This window comes from Rattus norvegicus, chromosome 7 (genome assembly GCF_021556685.1).
Source record: "Rattus norvegicus strain SHRSP/BbbUtx chromosome 7, alternate assembly SHRSP_T2T, whole genome shotgun sequence".
Lineage (NCBI taxonomy): Eukaryota > Metazoa > Chordata > Mammalia > Rodentia > Muridae > Rattus > Rattus norvegicus.
Genome location: NC_141540.1, coordinates 15,960,129 through 15,973,068, shown reverse-complemented (window position 1 = coordinate 15,973,068; position 12,940 = coordinate 15,960,129). Strand labels below are relative to the sequence as shown.

General features: G+C 37.7%; 1 protein-coding gene across 1 annotated transcript; it reads right to left on the bottom strand.

Moving 5' to 3' along the window:
• Positions 1-3,737: 3,737 nt before the first annotated feature.
• Positions 3,738-4,670, bottom strand: Or7a38e (olfactory receptor family 7 subfamily A member 38E). Its single transcript, NM_001000420.1, is given in 1 exon segment — positions 3,738-4,670. A coding segment is annotated over 1 exon segment (933 nt).
• Between the last annotated feature and the right edge of the window lie 8,270 nt (positions 4,671-12,940).

Below are 12,940 nucleotides of genomic sequence, written 5' to 3'. Positions count from 1 at the left end.
TGTCAGATTCTGTTGTTATGTCTCCCTTTTCTTTTCTGATTTTGTTAATTTGGATATACTTTCTGTACCCTCTGGTTAGTCTGGCTAAGGGTCTATATATCTTGTTGATTTTCTCAATTAACCAGCTCCTGGTTTTATACATGAGTATTGTGTGTTATGATTAATCTTCCACCATCCTCTCTTATTTCACTTCTACTCCTGCCCCCCCTATCTAAAAATTTATTTTTTATATTCTGTTCTTGGTTTTGTTCCACAGAGTAAAGTTATATTAATATATCAATTCTATCCTCCCTCATTATTTTCAGATCATATGATAGTATGCTTTAGGGATGCTAAAAATTCCACCAGAGAAGTCATACAGCTGATAACAACTTCAGCAAAGTTGCTGGGTATAAAATTAACTCAAACAAAGTAGTCTTCCTCTACTCAAAGGATAAATAGTCTGAGAAAGAAATTAGGGAAATGACAACCTTCACCATAGTCACAAATAACATAAAATTCCTTGGTGTAATTGTAACCAAGCAAGTGAAAGATTTGTATGGCAAGAATTTCATGTCTCTGTATAAATAAATTAAAGACATCTCAGCAGATAGAAAGACCTCACATGCTCATGGAGTGGCAGGATTAATACTGTAAAAATGGCCATTTTGCCACAGGCAATATACAGATTCAGTGGAATCTCCATCAAAATTCCAACTCAATTCTTCATAGAGTTAGAAGGGGCAATTTGCAAATTTATTTGTAATAACAAAAAATCCAGGATATGAAAAACTGTCATCAACAATAAAAGAACTTCTGGGGGAATCTCTGTTCCTGACTTACAGCTTTATTACAGAGCAATGATGATAAAAACTGCATGTATTGGTACAGAGACAGGCAGGTAGATCAGTGGATGCCTAAATGAAGCCACACGCCTATGTTCAATTGATCTTGGACAAAAGAGCTCAAACCATGTAGTGGAACAAAGACAGCCTTTTCTACAAATGGTGCTGTTTAACTGGCACTCACCATGTAGAAGAATCAAAGTCAATCCATAATTATCACCTTGTAGAAAGTTCATGTTCAAGTGGAACAAGGACCTCCACATCAAACCAGATACACTGAAACTGATAGAAAGTGAAGGAGTGCCTCAAGCACATAGGCACAGGGGAAAATTTCCTGAATTGAACACCCATGGCATATACTCTAAGATCAAAAATTGACAAATAGGACCTTATAAAGCTGCAAAGATTGTGTAAGGCAAAGGACACTGTCATTAGGACAAACGGCAACCATCACATTGTGAAAAGATCTTTACCTATCCTACATTAGAATGAGGGCTAATATCCAATATTAAAAAGACCTCAAGAAGTTAGACTCTACAGAATCAAATAATCCTATTAAAAATAGGGTACAGATCTAATCAAAGAATTCTCAACTGAGAAATGTGGAATGACAATGAAGCACCTAAAGAAATGCTCAACCTCCTTAGTCATCAGGGAATTGCAAATCAAAACAACCCTGAGGTTCCACCTCATACCAGTCAGAATGGCTTATCAAAAATTCAGGTGACAGCAGATGTTGGTGAGGATGTGGAGAAACATGAGTACTCCTCCATTGCTGGCAGGATTTTGAGCAGGTACATCCACTCTGGGAATCAGTCTGGAGGTTCCTCAGAAAATTGGACATAGTACTACCTGAGGACACAGGTATACCACTCATGGGAATATAGCCAAAAGATGCTCCAACATACAACAAAGACACATGCTCCACTATGTTCATAGCAGCCTTATTTATAATAGCCAGAAGCCAGAAAGAACCCAGATGCCCTTCGACAGAGGAATGAATACAGAAAATGTGGTACATCTACACAATGGAATATTACTCAGCTATCAAAAACAATGACTTTATGAAATTCATAGGCAAATGGATGGAACTGGAAAATATCCTGAGTGAGGCAAACCCAATCCAAAAACCACTCAGGATATGTACTCACTGATAAGTGGATATTTTTGCCCCAATGCTTGGAACATCGAAGATACCATTTACAGACCACACGAAGATCAAGAAGAAGAAGAAAGACAAATTGTGGATGCTTCAGTCCTTCTTAGAAGAGGGTACAAAATACACATGGGAGGAAATATGGAGACAAATTATGGAGCAAAGACTGAAGGAAAGGCCATTCAGGTACTGCCACACATGGGGATCCATCCTAAATGCAGTCACCAAACCCAGTCATTTTGGGGGATGCCAAGAGGTGCATGCTGACAGGAATCCTGATACGGTTTTCTCCTGAGAGGCTCTGCCAGAGCTTGACAAATACAGAGGTATACACTCACAGCCAACCATTGGAGTGAGAATGGGGTTCCAAATGAGGGAGTTAGAGAAAGGACAGAAGTAACCGAGGGGGTTTTCAACCCCATAGAAAGAAGAATAATATCAATCAACCAGACATCCCAGAATTCCCAGGTACTAAACCACCAACCAACATGTACATATGGAGCGACCCATGGCTCCAGTCTCATATGTAGTAGAGGATGGGCCTTGTAGGGCATCAATAAGAGGAGAGTCCCTCTGGTCCTTTGAAGGCTTGATGCTCAGGGAGTCATGAGGGAGTGGGTGGATTGGTGGGAAACATTGTTATGGAGGCATGTGGTGGGGGGATGGGATGGAGGTCTTCTGGAGGTGCAACTGGGAAAGGGCATACATTTGAAACATAAATAAAAAATATATGATAAAAGAAAAAAAATAAGATCCTGAATGAGGTAACCCATTCATAAAAGACCACACAAGGTGTGTACACACTGAAAAGTTAATATTAACCAAAAAGAAGCTCACAATACCCACAGTACAACTCAAAAATTAAGAAGGATTGTAATTTAATCCACAACCACATTACTTTGAATTGGTCATGTCTTTGAATTAAATCATGATAGGAAAGTCAATAAGTGTGTTTAAATATGAAACATGGAGTTAATGAAATGATTACGATTTTAACCAGGTGTTAAAAGCACTTTAACATTTAAAGTCCACACTATCAGCATAAAGTTAAGATATTGCCATTCAAAGGACAGCAGGCTCAAAAGACAAACTTCGGTCTTTAGATTTTCTGCCACTATAGTGAAAAAACCAGAATTTTTTGTCAAGTCTTACCCCACTCCCTTACGCGGACATATTTGTTTATATGGTAGCAAAACAACACAAAATAAATATTACTCTATAGAATACATGTTACATAGGAAGAAATTATTTTTGAAGTGTTGCTGACCTACATAATTTCAGTCCTGTGTTTGGAATAACTCTGGGAATCCAGTCAACTATAGTGGAGAAAATTGTTGCATAACAGAGAGAACAAATATCTTAGTAATGTGGCTTGCCTGTATCATGCCAACAGCAATAATGAGCAGAATGGAAACTCCAGAAAATACTTGTGCACAAACATAAGATCTATTTTATTTTTGCTCATCCATATGTGTGTGTATGATATTGTGCCTGTTAGGTTAGGTGTGTAGTAAGGTGAGAATAGAGTATTTCATCCCTTGGAGCTTGAATTACAGGCAGTCGTGAGCCATGATTATGACTCCTAGGAACTAAATTTTGGTCTTCTGGAGAGCAGCAAGTATTCCTCTACCTTTGAACAATCTCTCCAGACTCTCCACAAAATGTATCTATCCCTGTGTGATCTGAAGACAGAGCCCGATTTTCTGGGTCTTCACCCTCTGCAATCATGGGAACTTCATCCAGTCCATTGATAGACATTACAGCTTTCCCTCTAAGAGTCTTTCCAGAGCTCTTTTCACATCTTTATTCCTTAGACTATAAATGAAAGGGTTCAGCATGGGGATGACCACAGTATACATAATGGAAGCTCTTGCAGCAGAATGTGAGCTTTGGACCACAGCAGAACTGATGTATACCCCGATGCCTGTACTATAAAATAAGGAGACAATGGAAAGATGAGAGGCACATGTAGAAAATGCCTTGTGCTTCCCCTGAACTGAGGAGATAGAATGTACAGAGGACACTATCTTGAAATAAGAGTAAAGGATACCACTGAGGGAAATGGCTCCCAACATAACAGGTACAAGATTCATTATGAGGTGACTTGGAAAGTTGTCTGAACAGGTGAGTTGGGACAGTTGATTGAGCTCACAGAAGAAGTTGGGGATTTTCACATCTCCACAGAAGGTCAACTGTAGCACAATTAAGCTCTGTAATAAGGCATGGAAAATGCTGACAACCCAGGACAGCAGAAGCAGCAGGATACAGAGACGGTGGTTCACAATGACTGTGTAATACAGTGGATGACAGATAGCCACATATCGGTCATAGGCCATCACAGCCAGGAGAAAGTTGTCCAGTTCTCCAAAAACCAAGAAAACACACATCTGGCTTATACAGTGTACATAGGTGATGGTCTTGCTCTGGGTGTGTGTATTTACCAACATCTTTGGGATGGTGGTGGAGGTGAAACAGATGTCTACAAAGGATAGGTTAGCAAGGAAAAAGTACATGGGTGTATGCAAATGAGACTGTGTGATGATAGCCATGATGATAAGCAGATTCCCAAGCACTGTTACCAGGTACATGGACAGGAACAGTGCAAAAATGAGGAATTGAAGTTGTGGGGTTTCTGAAAATCCAAGAAGAATAAAACTTGAAAATCTTCTTGTGCTGTTCCCTGATTCCATCAGTTGCATATGACTGTGAGACAAGATAAAAGCAAGCTAATGTGACTCTTCTCACATTGGTATAGATGACATACATTTTCTATTTTCAATACATCAACTTCTTTACTGGTTGCATGGAATTGTTCTTCTTAAGGAGTCCCTGGTTCTAATATTGATAGACATTCCTTTTACTCTCCAAACCTTTCCATCAAAAGTCATGTATTCTACAATTTGAATGATAAATTATTATGAATATATAATATTAGTTCTGAATATGGTTCAGGCAGTGCTTAGAGACTTTCTAGAGATTGATAACAAACAAAAAGTACTTCATGTATATGAATAAAAAGAATATAGGAAAGCAAAGAATCATGTTTGCTGCCTTTTGGGGTGATGGTATGACATTTATTTGCTCATGTATAGATTTAGCAGATTTCAACCTTTTAATAACTTTCACCCTTTTCACAGTGTGTGTGTGTTGGGGGGAGGATATGGAAAAAATAACAACTAAAACTATTTTAAAGCAACTGCCTTATAACAGGAGAAGGGGTGCCAATGGGGTGAAGAATATTCCAGTGGGTACAACTTAAATGGAAGCTAGAAGCTGCTTTTATGTGTCTGTTATGCATGTATGCATATATCTGTGATTTGTGTATTTTGGAGAAATCATACCCAGGACTTTCTACATAGTAACCAGGTAACATTCTGAACAGATCAGTCTGTGTAGTGGGATGTTCTGTGTATCATAGGATACTTAGAAGTAACCTAGCCTCTAATGAAACCTCCCTATATGGCAGATGAGCAGTTCTAGACACTGAAGAGTGAAATTGCTTCACATTGGAATTATCGTTTCATCTAAAAGCAAAATTATTACTTCAGCACGGGTATAATTATAAACCCATGAAAAAGAATACAAATTCACATCACAATGGATTAACATTATATAGTACTCTACATGGTGTGAAACAGTTAAACTTTACTATGAACATTCATTTTCAGATGTCTGTGACTCTTTCTTAGTCTTATTTAGAAGATAAGCTGAGAAGGAGAAAAGCAAATTGGAGGAGATATGTAAAGCATAATGTAAAGGCCAAGAATCTCTACTGGAGCATTTCATACACAATTTTTGAGCAAGGACGCACACATAATACGTAGAGAGATACTTTAAGATATACTAAGAACCCCTGACACAGAAAAGGGCATCATCACCTAATTGTTTTTCCTTGGTACATTGAGATTGTGGAGATTTTTTTTGTTTTTTTTTTTTTCTAGAATCATCACGATTTTATTTATTCAAAGTGCAGTGACTCATTGTGACATATATGCACTTTTATATAGAGTATCTCAATCACATTTCCATTCTCTACTGCATTTTCTTATGTGTCCTGTATCTCATTTTTTTCTTATTACCACGTCCAGAATCCCACAATGTTTTAGAATGACATGTTTTCTTTAGTGTGGCTAAAGGTAGGGAAGCACAAAGTGAAAGGAAGGGTAATCATGATACCATGCAGTGTTACTATTATCTTATCATTGATCGTGGCTTTTAATTTATCCCTAGCATCTTCTAATATGTAAAGGATTCAGAGGGATAATTCTACACCAATACACGGCATGCGATGGTCACCTTAAGGGATTTAGTGCTGCTATTTCTTTCAACATTTATTACCTACGAATCTTGTAAGGATTCACATTCTTCTCTTTTTAATTTCTGTTTAAAACATGTAATAAATCACAAGTGTACTGATTTAAAGGAATGTTTTATTGCTTCTATGAAATAAATATTAGATATGAAAGTATAAGTTTCAAACTGGGATCCCCTTGGCACACTACAGATCATAAGGTCTTCACCACTCATGATTTATCATGAGTATCAGTTTGAACCTCCTTTTCTCCTATCATGTTTTCTTTCCTAGATTTCAGTGAAACCCTTTACTTCATATCACATTTATTTTAATTTGGTGTGTTTAATATGAACCAAATAGCTAAAAGAAAAAATTTTAATGATATTATAAGGAATAAGTAACTTAAAGCCAAACTCTTGAAGACTTGAAAGTAAACAAATATGATTTTTAAAACCATCTCTAAATGCATGGAGGCAGTTTTATCCAAACTTATGTATCTCCTAGAGCTGCATGTTGAAATATGCTCAACTCAATGGGTGTTTCTTAAATAATGAAAAGAAAGAGTACCATAATGAATAAAAATGTTGGTATCCCTCTCATTTTGAGTTGTATATGATTACAGACATGCAAATAACAATAAAGAATAATAAAGATGAAGAAAAACACTGGAAATATGTAAAACTGGCCTGATAGAAAAACATACAAAAATAAATGCTACATTAATGCATTCTTTCTGATGAACAAGAAGCCAGTACGGATGATTATACTACATTCATGCACACAAAACAAACTTTTAAATATTACTGTACACATATATCTAGGAATAATAAAGGAATAAGTGGAAGGCAGATAATTTGTGGAAAAGAAAGTAAAAGGACTCTAATACATACACTGAAAGAAGACATTTGACACCAGGATTACATATATGTTCCCACAACAGAATACTAGAAAGAATGTTCTATGCATTTTCAGTAGAGAAAGAAAATGAACAATAACTCATAGAAACATTGAGTCTCTCAGAGATTAGAACAATCACCCATCCCCTCGTGTGTGTGTTTCTGTGTGTGTGTGTGTGTGTGTGTGTGTGTCTAATAGCCATTTCTCATCAATGTGTAAGAATGCTTTCTACTGATGTTTCTCATTATCCCCAAACCAATATATCTTGTTTAATAAGTACACGGCTTTATTTCTTGGCACCACAGTCCTTCATTCTTTCACCACTTTTAACTGTAAAGATTACTGGGTAGTTCTTACAATGTATTGAAATTGAATACCAAGGGAAGCTCAGAGGAATCCCACTACACTAACAGGGACTGGCTCTCCAGTGACCTTGGAAGGATGAACCTGAGACCACCTTTCTTTGACAATTTCTTGAGGTGTCTATAGAGTTCTGAGACTCACCTGAGCACTCTCTTTGAAGTTCCCAGAATGTCAGCTCAAGCTTCTCAGCGAATGGTGGAGACCGAAGCTCCAAACCAGTCCACACAGCACAAAGAACTGGAAACACTTAGGACTTAAAATGCAATGAGTTCTCCCTCTCCAGCTTCTGTCCAAGGCTGAATACTCTGAAGGACATTAGATGACAAGCTTGAAGTGTCCTATATTTGCTCATTGGGCACATTTCCCTATTTTTACATCATTATCGTTTAAGCAGCTGATTACCCTCTGGGGCACAGGTCTGGAAAGCCAAGAATTTAATTTTGCTATTCCTAGAGACCAATGACTTTTGGCTGTCTCTTTCCCATGAACCTAACTAGTCTCTAGAGGCCTTGTTTTCTAACACCGTTATTCCATTGACATTTTCCTAAAGTCCAACACAAATGGCTTCTCCTAAGTCAATCTCATGAATCTTTAAAATATTAGTAAGTTGATCATACAAAAATCCCTGAAACTTCAGAAAACTGTCACCACATCTGCTCTCAGAAATTTTATTGTTGTTGTCTTGCCTGCATACACACACACACACACACACACACACACACACAGACACACATACACACACACATACACACACACAGACACACACACACAGACACACACACACACACACACACACACACACACACACACACCATGTATATGCCTGTGTCTTCAGGGACTAGAAATAGATCTTGTAGAACTGGAATTAGAGATGACTATGGGCTATGATGTGCATTTCAAGAACAAAACTCGGATTGTCTGCATAGTAGCAAATCTGCTAACTAGTGCTCCATCTTGCCATCCTCTCCTTTAACTTTTTTATTTAATTTAATTTTTTTACTTATTCAGTTTACCTTCAAGGTCATCTCCTCCCACAATCTTTCCCTAATTACCACTCCCATTCTCCTCTGAGCATTTGGGGACACCCTGGGTGATTTCCCCCTCCTGGCATTTCATGTCTCTGGGAGACTAGACACTTCCACTTGGAGACTTGAGGAAACAGCCAAGCTACTAGAACATATCCCAGATACAGGTAACATTTTTTAGGATAACCCCTGATCCAGTCGTTCAGGATCCACATGAAGGGCAAGATGCCCAGTTATTATATATGAAGGTTACCAAGGCCTAGATCCAGCTTGGCTATGTTTTTGTTGGTGGTTCACATTAGTTGACTCTGTTGGATTTTTGGTGGAGTTCCTACCTATTCTGGGCCACAATCCTTCCTCCTATTTTTCCATATCAGTACCCAAGCTCCATCTACTGTTTGGCTCAGGAAATCTTTATCTGTCTGAGTAAGCTGCTGGGTAGAGTCTCTCAGAGGACAACATGGTCCTGATGGCAAGCGTAGCACAGAATCATTAATAGTGTTAGTGACTGGCACTTGCTCAAGGGATGGGTCTGAATTTGGGCCAGTTATTGGATGGCTATTCCTTCCCTCTTCTTCCTCCCTCACACTTGTTTTTTGATAAAGAACCCAGAACCATACAATGGAAAAAGGAAAGCATCTTCAACAAATGTTGCTGGACTAACTGGATGTCTACATGTAGAAAGATGAAAATAGATCCTTTCTTAACACTCTGCAAAAAACTAAAGTTCAAGTGAATCAAGGACCTCACCATAAAACCTGACAAAATAAATCTCATAGGAATGAAACTGGGAAATACCCTTGAATATATTGGTTCTGGAGACAAATAGCTCAGGCTCTAAAAACCAACAATTGATAAATGGGACCTCATAAAAGTGTAAAATGTTGTAGGGCAAAGGACACTGTCACTAGGACAAATTGGCAGCCCACAGATTGGGAAAGGATATTCACCAGCCCTACATCTGACAGAGGGCTAATCTCCAAAACGTATGAAGAAGTCAAGAAGTTAGACACCAATAACCCAAATAACCCAGTTTCAAAAATGAGGTACGGAACTAAACAGAGAATTCTCTACAGAAGAGTCTCAAATGGCTGAGAAGAACTTAAAGAGATGTTCAGAGTCCCAAGTCATCAGAGAAATGGAAAACAAAACAAATTTCAGGTTTTATCTTATACCCATCAGAATGGCTAAGATAAAAATCTCAGGAGTTAGCACATGCTTTCAAGAATGTGGAGCAAGGGCAACACTCCTCCACTGCTGATAGGAGTGCAAACTTGTATAAGCACTTTGGAAATTGATTTGGTGTCTTCTCAGAAAACTGGAAATAGTTCTACCTCAAGACCCAGCTGTACTACACCTCAGAATATACCCAAAAGAAGCCATACCATCCCACAAGGACACTTGCTCAACTATGTTCATAGCAGCTTTATCCATAACAGCCAGAAGCTAGAAACAACCTAAGACCTTCTTCAACTGAAGAATGGATAAAGAAAATTTGGAACATCTACACAATGGAATAATAATCAACTATTAAAACAAGACATCATAAATTTTATAGGAATATAAATGAAACGAGAATATCATCCAGTGTGAGGTAAGCCAGTCCCCAAAGGACATGTATTGTGTGGACTCACTTGTAAGTAGATAATAGCCATAAAATACAGGTACTATGTTACACTCCACAGACCAAAAGAAGCTAAATAGGAAAGAAGGCTCCAGTGAAGAAACTTGGATCTTGTTCAAATGGAGGAATAAAATAGTCATAAGAGGGAGATGAAGGGAAGTAACTGGGAGTGACACAGTTTGGGGAGGGAAATAGAGGACAGGAGAGATGACTAGGTAGCCGTGAAAATGAATAGAAATCTGTAACTGACAGCAGTAAGAAGATAGAGAGCATCTCTAGGATGAGAGAGAGACCTGGGATAATAGAAGCACTCAAGAATCAGTGAAGGTTACCTTAGCTGTAGTTTACTACATTGGGGATATAGAACTTGAAGAAGCCACCTCCTGTAGCCAGACAGGGATATCAGTGAAGCATTAGAGATACTAATCCACCCACAAAACTTTCTACCTAAAATTTATCCTCTCTCCTCTAACTCTTATTGACCTTACTCTTTCACAATTGCATACAAATGTTGAGTGCTTTCTGATTATTACAAATCAATCCTAATTCCCTCCTATTGTTATTCCTGGTCTGCCTTACCCCTAAGAATTCTTTCTATTCTTATTGTATCGCTATGTTTTCATACTCACTGATACTAAACAGTATCATCTTTTTAGGAATGAGTGTAGATCTATGTCTATGTGCTGTTTGTTGTCTAAATTCTCTGGCTAGAATTTTGAGTACTATATTGAATAGGTAGGGAGAGAGTGGAATGCCTTGTTTTTTCCCCTATTTTCTGAGATTGTTTCATGTTTCTTCTCATTTAATTTGATGTTGCCTGTTGGTTTGATGTATATTGCTTTTATTATGTGTAGGTATGTACAATCTCCAAGACTTTTAGCATGAAGGGGTGTTGGATTTTGTCAAAGCCTTTGTCATCATCAAATGACATGATCATGTAACATTTTCTTTGAGCTTGTTTATATAGTAGATTACATTCCTGGATTGTCATGTGTTGAAACATCCCCGCATCCCCTGGGCAAAGCCTAGTTTATAGTGGTGAATGATGTTTTTGATGTGTTCTTGGATTTGGTTTGCAAGAATTTTATAGGGTAATTTTGCATTGATATTCATAAGCAAAATTTGTCTGAAATTCTCTTTCTTTTTTCTTTGTGTAGTTTAGTTATCAGACTGACTGTGGCTCCACAGAATGAATTAGGTAATTAGCCTTCTGTTTTTATTTTACAGAATAGTGTGAGGAGGATTGGTATTAGCTATTCTTTCAAGGTCTGGTAGAATTCTGCACTAAAACCCTCTGACCGTGGTCTTCTTTGGTGGGGAGGTTTCTAACGACTGCTTCTATTTTCTGGTTATGGGACTGTTTAGATAGTTTGCTTGATCTTAATTTAACTTTAGTACATGGTATCTACCTAGAAAATCATCCATTTTGTCTACATTTTCCAGTGTTGTTGGATATGGGCTTTTGTAGTAAGATCTGAAGATTTTTTGAACTTCCTCCATTTCTATTCTTATGCCTCCTTCTTAATTACTGATTTTATTAATTTGAATGCTGTCTCTGTGCTGTTTAGTTAGCTTGGCTAAGGCTTTATCTTGTTGATTTTCTCAAAGAACCAGCTTTTGGTTTTGTTGATTCTTTAAATAGTCCTTCTTTCTAATTGGCTGATTTTAGCCAAGTTTGACTATTTCCTGCTATCTACTCCTTTTGAGTGTCTTTGCTTCTTTTTGTTCTAGAGAGTTAGAGCTCTTGAGTTGCTAGTATAGGAGCTCTCCAATTTCTTTATGAGGGCACTTACTGCTATGAATTTTTCTGTTAACACAACTTTTTTGGTTTCCCATAAGTTTGGATATGTTGTTACTTCATTGTCATTAAATTCTAGAAAGTCTTTAAATTTTTCTTTATTTCTTCCCTGACCAAGTTATCTTTGAGTAGGGAGTTGTTCTGTTTCCATAAGTATGTGAACTTTCTGTTGTTCTTGCTGTTATTAAAGTCCAGATTTAGTCAGTGGTGGTGTGATAGAATCCATGGTATTATTTCAATCTTCTTGTATCTAATGAAACTTCTCTTCTGTCCCATTGTATGGTCAATTTTGGAGAGGGTTCAATGGGGTGCTTTGAAGAAGTTATATTGTTTTGTTTGAAGGTGAGATGTTCTGTAGATAGATGTTAAATCCCTTTGGTTCATGACCTCTATTAGTTTCACTGTGTTTCTGTTTGGTTTTTATTTCAATAACCTGTCCATTGGTGATAGAGGGGGTTGAAGTCTCCCACTATCAATGTGTTTTGAGCTTTAGTAGAGTTTCTGTACAAATATGGGTGCTCTTGCTTTGGAGGCATAGATGTTCAGAATAAGAGTTTATCTTGGTAGATTTTTACTTTGATGAGTAAGAAGTGAACTTCCCCATGTCTTTTGATTATTTTGGTTGAAAGTCTGCTTTATTGGATATTAAAATGGCTATTCCAACTTGTTTCTTTGGACCATTTGCTTCCAAAAAATTTTCAGCCATTTACTCTGAAGTAGTATCTATCTTTGTTGATGATATGAGTTTCTTGTATGCAGCAAGATACTGGATCCTGTTTAAGTATCCAGTTTGTTAGCCTGTGTCTTTTTATTGGGGAACTGTGTCCATTGATATTGAGAGATAGTAACGACAAATGACTGTTCTTTCCTGTTGTTCATTTTTGGAGGTGGTGGTAGTGCTGCTGCTGCTGCTGCTGCTGCTGGTGGTAGTGTGTGTGTGTGTGTGTGTGTGTGTGTGT